Source organism: Physeter macrocephalus, chromosome 4 (genome assembly GCF_002837175.3).
Source record: "Physeter macrocephalus isolate SW-GA chromosome 4, ASM283717v5, whole genome shotgun sequence".
Classification (NCBI taxonomy): Eukaryota; Metazoa; Chordata; class Mammalia; order Artiodactyla; family Physeteridae; genus Physeter; species Physeter macrocephalus.
In genome coordinates this window covers 142,425,188-142,439,274 of record NC_041217.1, presented here as the reverse complement: position 1 = coordinate 142,439,274, position 14,087 = coordinate 142,425,188, and the positions used below count along the sequence as shown (strand labels likewise).

Below are 14,087 nucleotides of genomic sequence, written 5' to 3'. Positions count from 1 at the left end.
AGCCGCTCCGTGGCATGTGGGATCTTCCCGGACCGGGGCACGAACCCGTGTCCCCTGCATCGGCAGGCAGACTCTCAACCACTGCGCCACCAGGGAAGCCCGCAAGACAATTTTTGACCCACCTCTTAGTGTAATGAAAGTAAAAACAAAAATAAACAAATGGTACCTAATGAAACTTAAAAGCTTCTGCACAGCAAAGAAAACCATAAACAAGATGAAACGACAAGCCTCAGAATAGGCAAAAATATTTACAAACGAAGCAACTGACAAGGGATTAATCTCCAAAATATACAAACAGCTCATGAAGCTCAATATCAAAAAAACAAACAGCACAATAAAAAAAATGGGTGGAAGACCTAAACAGACATTTCTCCAAAGAAGACATACAGATGGCCAAGAGGCACATGAAAAGATGCTCAACATCACTAATTATTAGAGAAATGCAGATCAAAACTACAATGAAGTATCACCTCACACTGGTCAGAATGGCCATCATCAAAAAATCTACAAACAATAAATGCTGGAGAGGGTGGGGAGAAAGGGAACCCTCTTGCACTGTTGGTGGGGATGTAAATTGATACAGCCACTATAAAGAACAGTATGGAGCGTTCTTAAAAAACTAAAAATAGAACTACCATACAACCCAGCAATCCCACTACTGGGCACATACGCTGAGAAAACCATAGTTCAAAAAGACACATGCACCCCAATGTTCACTGCCGCACTATTTACAATAGCCAGGACATGGAAGCAACCTAAGTGTCCCTCGACAGAGGAATGGATAGAGAAGATGTGGCACATATATACAATGGAATACTACTCAGCCATAAAAAGGAACGAAATTGAGTTATTTGTAGTGAGGTGGATGGACCCAGAGTCTGTCATACAGAGTGAAGAAAGTCAGAAAGAGAAAAACAAGTATCGTATATTAACACATGTATGTGGAATCTAGAAAAATGGTATCGATGAACCTATTTGCACGGCAGGAATAAAGACAAAGACGTAGGGAATGGACATGTGGACACAGGGCGAGCTGGGGGGATGAACTGGGAGATTGGGATTGACATATGTGCACTGCCCTGTGTAAAACAGGTAGCTAGTGGGAACCTGATATACAACACAGGGAGACTGCTCGGTGCTCTGTGGTGACCTAGATGGATGGAGTGGGGATGGGGGTGGGAGGGAGGGGATATGTGTATACATGTAGCCGATTCACTTCATTGTACAACAGAAACTAACAGAACATTGTAAAGCAACTATATATCCCAAATAAAAAAAAATAAAATGTATCTTAGAGATAAACTAGTCTAAGCCCCTTTTCATATAAAGTAGGAACATATAAAGTAGGAACTCCAGGAATGACTCCTTCTCCCTATTTATCCATTACTATTAAAAAAGTGATAATTCAGTAGTGCTTCGTTATCTCCAAAAATAGAAAAATCACTACCTCACAACACAAAATATTCTTTTCTTAGAAAGTGGCTTTCTCACATTGGGACAAATTTGCCTCCCAATAACTTTCAACTTATTGTTCCCACCTTATCATTGAAGCTGCACAAAATCAGATCCCTCTTTTTCAAGGCAGGCTTTCAAGTAGCTGAAGACAAAAATCACATCTCCCATGGCCGTGCCTTCTCTAGAGGAAAATATTTCCCCAAATGATATGATTTCCACTTCCCTTCCCTTCCTACCAGCCCTGTTCTAGATAAGCTCCTGTTGCTTTTTTTTTTTTTTTGGCCATGCCATGCGGCATGCGGGATCTTAGTTCCCCAGCCAGGGATTGACCCTGTGCACCCTGAACTGGGAGCGTGGAGTCTTAACCACTGGACTGCCAGGGAACTCCCAAGCTCCTGTTTTTTCAGGTGACAGCACAGAGTTTCAGCATGGAGTCTAAGGACTACTCAGGACTACTCAGGGGTACTTTATCTTTGTAAACAGTTGACTACGACTTGTTATTCTCTTGTTGGGATTATACCTCTAAAAATGCAGCTGGCTTTTTGTTGGGAGTCACAACAGATTATTAATGTATATTCAGCTTAATTCAACCACAATAACCTCTACTAAAGCATGATTCTTTCATCCCAAACTTGAGCAATTGGTTTTCTAAGCCTATGCAGGCATCTCTTTCTATGTCTATATATTTCTGTAAAATTTTTCTAGGTTCATTTTTGCCTATTATTTCACTATTTTAAGGCTTTCTTGAATCTTATTTTTCATAATCCATAAACCTGATAACGTCTTCATTTAAGTTGCCAATAAGTGTGATGAGTAATAAAGAATTAAATATAGAGCCTCTTGTTTCCCTCCAGGGAACGGGCAGTCTCTTAGTCAACAGTTTCTGGACACATCCATTTAATCAGCAATGAATCTACCTGTCGATTTACATCTCTCTATTTTTCCCCAGAATACTATGAGAGACTATCAAAAGCCTTGCTGAAATACAGATACACAGTGAATACAGGTCACCATCCCTGACTTCCCAGGCTAGTAAGAACTGTCAAATCACAAAATACTCTTGGTTTAGCATCACTCGTTCACGAACCTATAATCATTGACCCTGATCTGACTGTTAAACTGTGAAGCACATAATTCTCAGATCTACCCTAAGGTATACAGAGATGAAATCTTGGGAAAGCCTGTATGAGTGCTGGAATAGGGGAAACAACTAGGAAGGAAGACCTAGTACCTAATTTCTTACCTAGGCTACTAGGCACATGTCTGCTGGCCTGGGAAGCCATACCTTCTCCAAAGGCTGAGGAGAGAAAGGTGTGCAGAACAGAGAAGGACTCCTGAGTGTGTGGTCTTGTGGTAAGTTGTGCCATGGCACTTTTCTTGGACTACTTTGCTCAGCCCTGATGATGGGCTATCTCCCATCTGGACATGCTTCCCGAGACAGGCATGGGAACTTACATCTCTCCTAGGAAAGGTACTCAGTAACTTGAATTCATCCCATGGAAATCCTTTGGAAGCTACAAAATCAAAGACGATCTGGAGCTTATTGCTGGCCAGGAAACGCCGCTCGAGGAACTCGCCACTGGGTGTCCGGATCCGCAGTTTGCTCACAGGCTCAGCATTTTCTTCCTTTGGCTCTGGAGGCAGGGCCTGCTCTAAGGAGAGTCTGATGGCCTAAAGAGGGCAAAAATCAGGTGTTAAACTGTTGATGGATGGAACTGTGGTGGGTAGGGGAGGGAGAGACAAGAAAAAACCTGCTGCTTCCTAGAAACTCATCAAAAGCTATTGCCCATTTATTAACTAAGCCTAATGCTTGGACAACAGAATTATGTGTTTTTCATTTTCTTAATATTAGCCCAATAAGCAATTAATTAAAATAAATCCCACTTGATGACACATTAAATTGATAGGTAACTACACAGAGAAGAAAGGTAATTTTTTTTTACTGAAGGGCTCAGGTATTTGTGATTCCTTTCTAGGGTATGAATTAAGGCTACTAGAAGCATTTGCAAAAGACGCGTGTGAACGCGAACACACACACACACACAGATGGGGGGTGGAGAGAGAAAGAGAGAGGGAGAGAGAGATGGGGGCTGAGGAAAAGAGAGAGAGGGAGAGAGAGTGGGAGAGAGAGCGCAAGCGCGCAAAAGAGAGAGAGAACATACATTTCCCAAGTAGAAATGACTGAAGATTTTGTAGAATTCTGGATAATATATTAACGACAAAATGGAGGAAAGACTCTGTTTGGGGTGATGAAAATGTTTGGAAATAATGGTCGTGGTTGCAAGACTGTGAATGTAATTCATGCCACTTAACTGTACTTAAGAAGGGTTAAAAAGGCAAATTTTTGTTATATATATTTTGCTACAATAAAAAATGGAATGGAAAGAAATTAAACTATCAGGCTTATTGGGGGCAGAAGACTATGGTCCTAGTTCCAGCTTTGCCACTAAACTGCTGTGAGATTTGGCCAAGTCCACATTTCTGGACCTAGATGTGGCTCAGACTCAAACAGGTGGGGTAAACTGTTGGGAGATCTCATGGCTAGAGTTGGGCTCTAGTTCTCAATCTAGTATTACGTTGTTTCACATTCAAGATATTCCAGTGGAAGGAGTTTAAAGATCTCTGATGTCCCTGCCTGTGGCAGAAATTCACTAAAACCTTTTTGTTCCTAGAACTGTGGCAGGTTCCTTAGACAAGTAAGCCTGGTATTAGCATGCTCAGCTTCACAGTTATATTGTGTTCCTGGTTACTTTCACATTTCCATGTTCCCAATTTTCATCAATAGGGAAAACAAAAATTTCCCCCAATTAACATGAGTGAGAGAAATTGGGATATATGTTCTCTAAAATCTCAACACAATTTTCAAAGTTGGTGTCACTCCCTTTGGAGAAAAAACAACAACAAAAAGCTGATTAAACAACTCTTAAGTAAAAGGGGAAATATAATGAAAACTACAGAATATCTGGAAAACAACTGTTGAAATTTCATATTCATATTAGAATTTCTGGGATTCGTTTAAAGCAGTGCTCAGAGGAAATTCATAGCCCTAAAATTCTTATATCATTCAAAAGGAAAGAATAAAAATAAGTTAACTGGGTCTTCCCTGGTGGCGCAGTGGTTAAGAATCTGCCTGCCAATGCTGGGGACACGGGTTTGAGCCCTGGTCCGGGAAGATCCCACATGCCGCGGAGCAACTAAGCCCCTGCGCCACAACTAGTGAGCCTGCGCTCTAAAGCCCGAGCCACAACTACTGAGCCCATGTGCCACAACTACTGAAGCCCGTGCACCTAGAGTTTGTGCTCCACAACAAGAGAAGCCACAGCAATGAGAAGCCTGCGTGCAGCAACGAAGACCCAGCGCAGCCAAAAGTAAATAAATAAATAAATAAAAAATAAAAGTTAATTAAGAATTAGACTTAAAAAACTAGGAGAACAAAAAATCCCAATAAAACAAATGGAAAGCAAGCTGAGAAGAAAATAATAAAACTAAAAGCATGAAGTAATGCATTAGAAAAAAAAAGAAAAACATAACCAGCTAACCAATAAATAGGCTGCTTCTCTGGAGAAAAATCAATAAACTTACAAACAAATAAAAGAAACACAAAAATGGTAACTTACAGAGGGTGGGGTAAACAGGGTGGAAGAAGTGACAGCGTTTTCTGAATTTGCTTTTTTATGTTTTTTACTTCTGATTCATGTAAACGTATTACCTGTTAGGACTTCCCTGGTGGCGCAGTGGTTAAGAATCCGCCTGCCAATGCAGGGGACACGGGTTCGAGCCCTGGTCCAGGAAGATCCCACATGCCGCAGAGCAACTAAGCCCGTGCGCCACAACTACTGAGCCTGCGCTCTAGAGGCCACATGCCTCAACTACTGAAGCCTGCATGCCTAGAGACCGTGCTCTGCAACAAGAGAAGCCACCGCACCACAACTAGAGAAAGCCCGTGCATAGCAACGAAGACCCAACGCAGCCAAAAATAAATAAATAAAATGTATTACCTGTTAAAATATATTTAAAACAACCAATAGCAGAACAAAGTTTGCTCAGACTCCACTAGGTATGAGAAATTACTTTCTGTGTTATTCAGGATAATCTGGTTGGTTCTAGAGTACTGAAGTATTTTCAAAAAAGCATTAAAAATTTCTGCAGTGTATAGAGAAAGCTAGTCTTTTCTATGATACTGAGGTCATTTTCCTTCTGGAGGCACTGGATAATATCACCTACTTCATAGGGGATTATAAACATGGGAATTACATACACAATATATGTAAAGTTCCCAGTGTGGTATCTGAGACATAACAGGCTTTGGTTAATGGTTGCTTGGGGTTACACTGGCTAAATAGTCCTACACTCTCATTTTTTATATGGGGAAATTGATACCCAGAAATGGAGACAAAAAATATAGTTCAGAAATCAGAAGAATAGAAAGTTAAACCAGTTAATTTTATCTTTCTTTTGGATACCATGAGTGGAAGTTTATCTAATATTAGTGTTCTGGGTCAGCAATGAGTTTCAGCTAAACATTTTCAAATATTAAACTATTTTAGTAACACTGTCATACATTAATAACCCAATGAAGAGATGAACCTGTGTATATCAAAATTAAGTTCCAATTATGTCTATTATAGCATTCACTATACTGTATTACTTATTTGTTTAATGTCTGGCTTTCCCACTAGCCTGCAAGTTCTGTAAGGATGTGGAAACATGTCTTAGTTTTAATTCCAAGTATAGGGCATAGTAAAAAATAGATGCTCAATATATATATTTGATAAGAAGAGGAGTAAACTAACATGTTAACTGAAATACTGCATGTACAAGTGCTTAGTATGGTGATAAGCACATAGCAGGTGTTCAGTAAATGCTAAAAGAATCTGAATATCATGGCTTCTATTTCTAGGAACCAAGAACTGAACATCCTGAGTTTCCTTTCTCTGAGGTTGACTTCCTCCAGCATCAACCGTTCAGATTAACTTTCCACATTATGTGTCTCGTAAGGGCTAGCTAACCAAGAATTGTTTGTAGGATAAACTACCTCTATGGATTAGTTAAATACATTTTCTAAACTATTAATGGAATCATTTGACTATTTCTCTCTAACACTGGTGGTTCTTTAGAACCGTCCCTTTGAGATTAAATAACATTTTTCCTGATTATAAAAGTAATGTATATTTATCGCAAAAACCAGATTAAACAAGAAAACATTACAATTAATTTCTAGATTCACCACCAAGAGATAGCCACTGCCATCATTTGAGTGTTACACTCATTAATTTTTCTAACCATTTTTAAGTGAACAATTCAGTGGGATTAAGTACATTCACAATGTGTGTTACCATCACCACTATCTATTTCTAAAACTCTTCATCACCTCAGACTCTCTTCATTAATTTTTCATGCATATTTTCATATAAATATATATTTTAAACTTAAAAAAAATTCTTTTGAATCAGCGATATACACAGCTTCATCTTTTGTCCAAAGTCATGTATTTTGTTGTCGTTTTAAAGTTTTTATTGAAATATACATGAAAAAGTGCACATGTACAACTTGATAAATTTTCAGTAAGTGAACATACCTGTATAACTAGCACCCTGATCAAGCCTCTCAGAGCCCTTTTGCCCCCTTCTTGAGAATTATGTTCCTCAAAGTTAATCACTATCCTGACTTATAACACTGCAGTTTAAAAAACTTTAATCTTTACATTAAATCTAATATATGGTTAGGAAACAGGCTTTGGGTATGAGAGCCAGAGGTTCAAATCCTGGCCATTAGGCATATGACAGTCTTTATGAACTTCAGGTACCTTATTTAACAGGGCCGATAATATCTTCCTTTGTATAAAAGGCAGTCATGTATATAAAACACTTAGCAAGTGCTGACACGTGGTCAGCACTAAAATTAGTGAGAAGTGCCCAGCATTGAACTTCATGCTGTAACACTGTACTCAACAGATGACAGTCATTGTTGGTGTTGTTATCATTATCATCATTCCCTTTGCACTTACTTTAAATCAGAACTTAATGTGATAACTCCTGGTTTCTCCTCCTTTAATCCACCTATCTGCTTGCTTTCTATTTTGACATTTCCCTGCACAGTATAATAACAGATGCTACATTATTGTCCAAAATCAACCGATTATACTATAGACAAATAAACAACAGTAGCTCATTACCCCATTAATTGTGCAGAAAATGTCTGCTCCTCCATGCACCCAGTCTCCAGGGCTTTTCCCCAGAAGGAAAACAGACCTTAGATGTCCCTCACCAATGATACAATGTGGAAAACAATGAAGAGATATTAGGTAAGTCAGCAACCTTGGGATCTGAAACCCAAGTTTTACTGGCAAAAAAGAACAAAAATACATCAGTAGCTCAGTTTCAACAGGCTAAAACAAAGGCCTCATGTAAGTAAATACTGTGGTAAAACAATGACATAAATAACACCTACTCTTGAATAGCAGTCATAGTAAACAACCATTGTTAAACTTCAATTTGGTTAGCTCAACAAATAGTTTTTTATTTGCATTATTTTAGGTTTGTAAAAGAAGAAAACCTAGTATAAGTTGGAAATACGAACTGATCTTGGGCTTTTTGTTTCACTAAAGCCAAATGAATAGTCAAGGCATTCACATCTGAGGGGTGAGAAATAAGGACTTTCGAAGTGAAATTAGGCAGTGAAGATAGATACCCAATTATATTTTTTAAACAGGAAGGATAAGATATACTTACACCAATCTTTTACAATAAGAATCAAAGACTGGCTTAATTTACACCCACCCACGCATAAATACATGCACACACACACTAACTTCTAGGCAGTTATGAGTACCCACCAAATAACAGTTTATAGCTGGCTGAAGCAGAGTGTGAAATAGGCTAAAGCCAACATTCATTAATTCCATGAATTCTTACTGAGCACCTCCTATGTGTCAGGCATTGTTCTAGATGATGGGAAAATAACAGTGAACAAAATAGATAAAATATTCTGCTTACACGAGGTCTATATTTTCGTAGGGTGGGAGAAAAACAACAAATATACACACAGGAAAATAGATAGTTTGTCACATAGTGATGAGCGCTATGGAGAAAAGTGGAGGGAGTATTGGTAGAGGGAGGGAGGGGTACAACTCTAAATACTGTAAACCTCAATACAAATACCGTAGGCCTCAGTGAGTAAAAGGCCTAAAGGAGAGAAGGAGTCACATTTACATCTGAGAGAAGTATTATAGGCAGAAGTCACAGTAAATGCTAAGCCCTGGTGTCTGGATCACATATGCCTTGAGTAGTCCACTTAATGGTTTTTTTTCCTGTTTTAAAATTTAGGCATAATTTATATACAGTAAAACTCACCCTTTTAAATGTATAATTCTGTGATTTTGATAAATGCGTACATTTGTCTAACCATCATCACCAATCAAGACAAAGAACAGTTCTATCCCCTATCCCCAAATTCCCCTATCCCCAGGCAACCTCTGTTTTCTGTTCCTGTTTTTGTCTTTTCCAGAATGTTATATAAATTAAATTATAAATGTCATATAAGTGGCTTCCTTCATTTAGTGTAATGCATTTGAGACTCATCCATGTTGTTGAATATGTATATATCAGTAGTTCACCCCTATTTATTGCTGATTGGTATTCCATTTTATAGATATACTACAGTTTGATTACTCATCCTCCAGTTGAGGGAAATTTGAATTGTTTCCAGTTTGGGGTAACTACAAATAAAGCCACTATAAACATCTGAGTACAGACTTTTGTGTGAAAATACATTTCACTGTTACCTTCATTTCACTTGTATAAGTACTGAGGTGGACTGCTGGGTCATAAGGTATGTGTATGTTTAACTTTTTAAGAAAGTGCTGAAGTATTTTTCAAAGTGAATGTGCTATCATTAATGATTCCCATCATTAATATATGAGAGTTCCAGTTGCTCTTCATCTTGGTCAGTACTTGATATTGTCCATTTTTCTTTTAAAAAGCCACTCTAGGGCTTCCCTGGTGGCGCAGTGGTTGCGCGTCCGCCTGCCGATGCAGGGGAACCGGGTTCGCGCCCCGGTCTGGGAGGATCCCACATGCCGCGGAGCGGCTGGGCCCGTGAGCCATGGCCGCTGGGCCTGCGCGTCCGGAGCCTGTGCTCCGCAACGGGAGAGGCCGCAGCAGAGGGAGGCCCGCATACCACAAAAAAAAAAAAAAAAAAAAAAAGCCACTCTAATTGGTGTGTATCTAATGTGGTTTTAATTTGCATTTCCCTAATGACTAATAATGTTGAGCATCTTTTCATGTGCTTACTTGTCCCTGTGTATATCTTCTTTGGTGAAGTGTCTGTTTAAATATTTCACCCATTTTTATTTTATTTATTTATTTATTTATTTTTGCGGTACGTGGGCCTCTCACTGTTGTGGCCTCTCACGTTGCGGAGCACAGGCTCCAGACGCACAGGCTCAGCGGCCATGGCTCATAGGCCCAGCCGCTCCGCGGCATGTGGGATCTTCCCGGACTGGGGCACGAACCCATGTCCCCTGAATCGGCAGGCGGACTCTCAACCACTGCGCCACCAGGGAAGCCCTCACCCATTTTTAAACTAGGTTTTTTTTTTTTTAATTATAGAGTTTTGAGAGTTCATTATATATTCTGGACATTAGATAGGTGATTTTCTCTCAGTCTGTGGCTTGTCTTTTCAATTTCTTAACAGTGTCTTTTGAACAGTAGAAGTTCTTAATTTTGATGAAGTCTAATTTAGATATTTGTTATTTTATGACTTGTGCTTTTGGTGTCAGAACTAAGAAATCTTTGCTTAACTCAAAACCATGAAGATTTTCTCCTATGTTTTCTTCTAGAACTTTAATAGTTTTAGGTTTTACATTTAAGTTTATGACCCATTTTGAGTTAATTTTTGCACGTGATGCAAGATATGGATTGGAAGTGTTTTCACTGTTTTGCTTTCAATTTTGTTTTGCATACGGATATCCATTAGTTTGCAGCATCATTTGTTGAAAAGGCCATCCTTTCTCCATTGAATTGTCTTTGCACTTTTGTCAAAAATCAATTGACCATATATGTGTGGGTCTATTTCTGGACTCTGTTCTGTTTCACTGATATATAGGACAGTCCTTTTGGCAATTCCCATATTGTCTTGATAATATTGTCTTGAACTCTAGTAGTGTAAATACTCCAACTTTGTTCTTTGTTTTTTCAAAATTGTTTTTTGGCTATTCCAGTTCTATTGCCTTTTCACATAAATTTTAGAATCAGTTTGTCAAGTTCTAAAAAAAAGAAAAAAAATCCTGCAAAGATTTTGATTTTCCTGCCAAGGAATCACTATAAAGATTTTAGCTTTTCTTTTTTAAAAAATATTTATTTATTTATTATTTTTGGCTGCATTGGGTCTTGGTTGTGGCATGCGAGATCCTTCGTTGCAGCGTGTGGGCTCTTCAAATGTACAGACAGTATTTAAAGTCACAATAATAAATGAGATGATCAAAGGAGTATAATGGATCTTATATGGGAACAGTTGGTCTGACCCAATCCTGCAGCCATTCTTTGCTCCTGGCAACCAGTCATCCATCTTGAGGGCAAGAATAGCTTACTAAAAATACAGCCTCACTGCTGGATTAAGTAAATCAAGGCAAATTATCATATTTTGTGAACTAAAATTCAGATATATGATTTTTGGACTGCTTCTGGCTATGAAGAACAGGCTGTAGGTAGTGATTTGGGTACTATGAAACTGAAATTTCTAGTCTATTTTAATGGTTCATGAGGCTAGCAGCAGAATACTCCAAGTTGGAACTACCTAAGAAATTGTGGATATATGCTCTCTATAATTATAATAAGGTGTATTTATATACTGGCACCTACCTTATTAAGTTATTGCAGAGATTCAATAAGATAATGTCTGTAAAGTGCTCAGCACAGAGTTTAGGACCTATTAATTGCTCAATAGATAGTGACATGCTGATGGCAAGGATGATTATCATTATGGCCCAGTGTAGTGGTGTTATTGATGTGATAAGAAGCAACTTACATAAGATGAAAACACAGATTATAAAAAGCAGTTTTAGTTTAATAACCTATTCATGGTACTGCCTTCATTCTTCCTGTGTGGGGTAATAGGTAGAAAGAACACTGGATAGGAGCTCTGGTTCTGCTTTTACCAGACAAATGTTAGGTAAGGATTTAAAACTAGGCTTTTTAATACTGCTATGATCTTACTTTCTTCATCTGTAAGATGGTAATGATACTATCTCCCTTACCCATTTGTAGTATGGTTATGAAGATTAAATCAGAGACCAGAAGAGAAGTGCCAATGTTTCTAATTCCATGCTCTTCTGTTCTCTCATTTAGTGGTCTTTAATATCACTCAGGATTTTCTACTTGAAGAGGCATCAAGATGTAAAAGGAACGAACTCTGGATAGATAGGCAAAAACATAACTTTTAAGTTTTCTGTTTGAGGAAACCAGCAGCAAAAGGGAATAGCTTTGTGCCCATTCTCTCCTACCCATGATTCTTCAAAACTTGGCCCTTTAGCCTTAGCTCTAATTATTAAGACTGTGTTCTAAATTTGTCCATTTATTGTTCCGAGGAGGCCCTGTGCCTTTCTCCCTTCGTTCATGATTACCCAGCCCATACCATTCGCCATCCGTCCAGCCACCTATCTATTTATCGATCCATCCAAAACCTCTTCTACTTCATCTTTAACCACCAATGTCTTATCAATCCTCCAAAGCTTCCTCCCTCTGTGAAGCCTTCCTTGTTGCCTTCCTAGTCAGAAGTCATCTTCTTCCTCCAAACCCACTATTTAATGGTTTTTACAATGTATGGTACCTTTTCCTATAGTTATTTTGTATTCATCTACCACCATGTATTGAACAGTGAGCTCCCCGAGGGCAGAGGCTGTCTCACACTAACTGTATAGTAACCGCAGTACCCGATTTATTGAGTTTTACATAGGAGATTAATAAATATTTGCTGAATATTGACTGATTTAAAAGACTTCGGAGTCAAAAATCTTTGCTGAAATCTTCTTTACTTACCCCAAACTCAGTGGCAAAAAACAACATTTAGGAAGGATTTCTTAAAGGAATGTTCATACATTTCTTCAGTTACTATAAAGTCCATCCTTTAAACTGGACTATCAGAACAATGTATTGCTTGGGCCTTTGGAGAGATGCTTTCACTAAATTGTGCTCTGGCCTTATGACTTTAAATTATAGAAAGTTGTAAGAAGCTGTTATACATGACTTGCTATTTCTATTACAGCTACTGGATATAGTTGAGGATAGTATTCACCATACTGTGCAGCTTCCTCTTGAACGGGAACCACAGGAAACATCGCTCTAAGGTCTTGGCGCTTGAAAACTCTGGACATCTTTTGAGAGACTGTAACATCAGCTTTTATCTGATGTTACAAAGTGAAACTTGTAAACGATCATATTTTCCTTTGTTTTAGCTCAAGAGAGGCATATTCTGTGGCAAATGTACAGAACCCAGTCACATGCATTTGGTGCCTGTGCTGGATTTGGTGCCTGTGTTGTCAACATACTAATCTTACCTTTGGCTTTATCTTCCTTTATTTGACCTTGTCCTGATTTCTGTATCTTTTCTTTTGTTTCTTAATCCATTTGAATTGCATGTATTTATGTAAGTTACTTGAAACTCATTTTGGAAAGAATAAGTAGATATATAAATTTGCAAAATAGCAGAAATTTTTGTTGTTATTTCTTTGTTTTTCCTTCAGAATAGTCTTATAGACTTTCACCTTATCATGGCCAAGGACCAGATCAAAATACATTCCCAGATTTTAGTGATTTTACTTCAGTACTTACCACATAGCAAAAGGAAGGAATTTTCCTATAACCAAGGTGATTTAACTATTCAATACTTCATCTTTCTAAAGGATTTGAAATACTAGAGATAATAAAAATAATAAAACCACTCTTGTTTCTCAATGCAATTACATGGGTTAGGATTTCTGGTTAGAAGGGGAGGCAGAGAAAAGACAGGCTCTTCAATAAGTGGTGCTGGGAAAAATGGACAGGTACATGTAAAAGTATGAAATTAGAACACTCCCTAACACCATACACAAAAATAAACTCAAAATGGGTTAAAGACCTAAATGTAAGGCCAGACACTATCAAACTCTTAGAGGAAAACATAGGCAGAACACTCTATGACATAAATCACAGCAAGATCCTTTTTGACCCATCTCCTAGAGAAATGGAAATAAAAACAAAAATAAACAAATGGGACCTAATGAAACTTAAAAGCTTTTGCACAGCAAAGGAAACCATAAACAAGACCAAAAGACAACCCTCAGAATGGGAGAAAATATTTGCAAACGAAGCAACTGACAAAGGACTAATATCCAAAATTTATAAGCAACTCATGCAGCTCAATAACAAAAAAACAAACAACCCAATCCAAAAATGGGCAGAAGAACTAAATAGACATTTCTCCAAAGAAGATATACAGATCGCCAACAAACACATGAAAGAATGCTCAACATCATTAATCATTAGAGAAATGCAAATCAAAACGACAATGAGATATCATCTCACACCGGTCAGATTGGCCATCATCAAAAACTCTAGAAACAATAAATGCTGGAGAGGGTGTGGAGAAAAGGGAAC

General features: G+C 38.2%; 1 protein-coding gene across 1 annotated transcript in view; it reads right to left on the bottom strand.

Annotated features, from left to right (window-relative positions):
* Window positions 1-14,087, bottom strand: part of FAF1 (Fas associated factor 1) — a 534,086-nt gene that overhangs the window by 39,143 nt on the left and 480,856 nt on the right. The window contains exon 18 of the mRNA XM_024119653.3: window positions 2,911-3,126. Coding sequence (XP_023975421.1) covers window positions 2,911-3,126 — 216 coding nt within the window. The remainder of the gene's footprint in view (window positions 1-2,910; window positions 3,127-14,087) is intronic.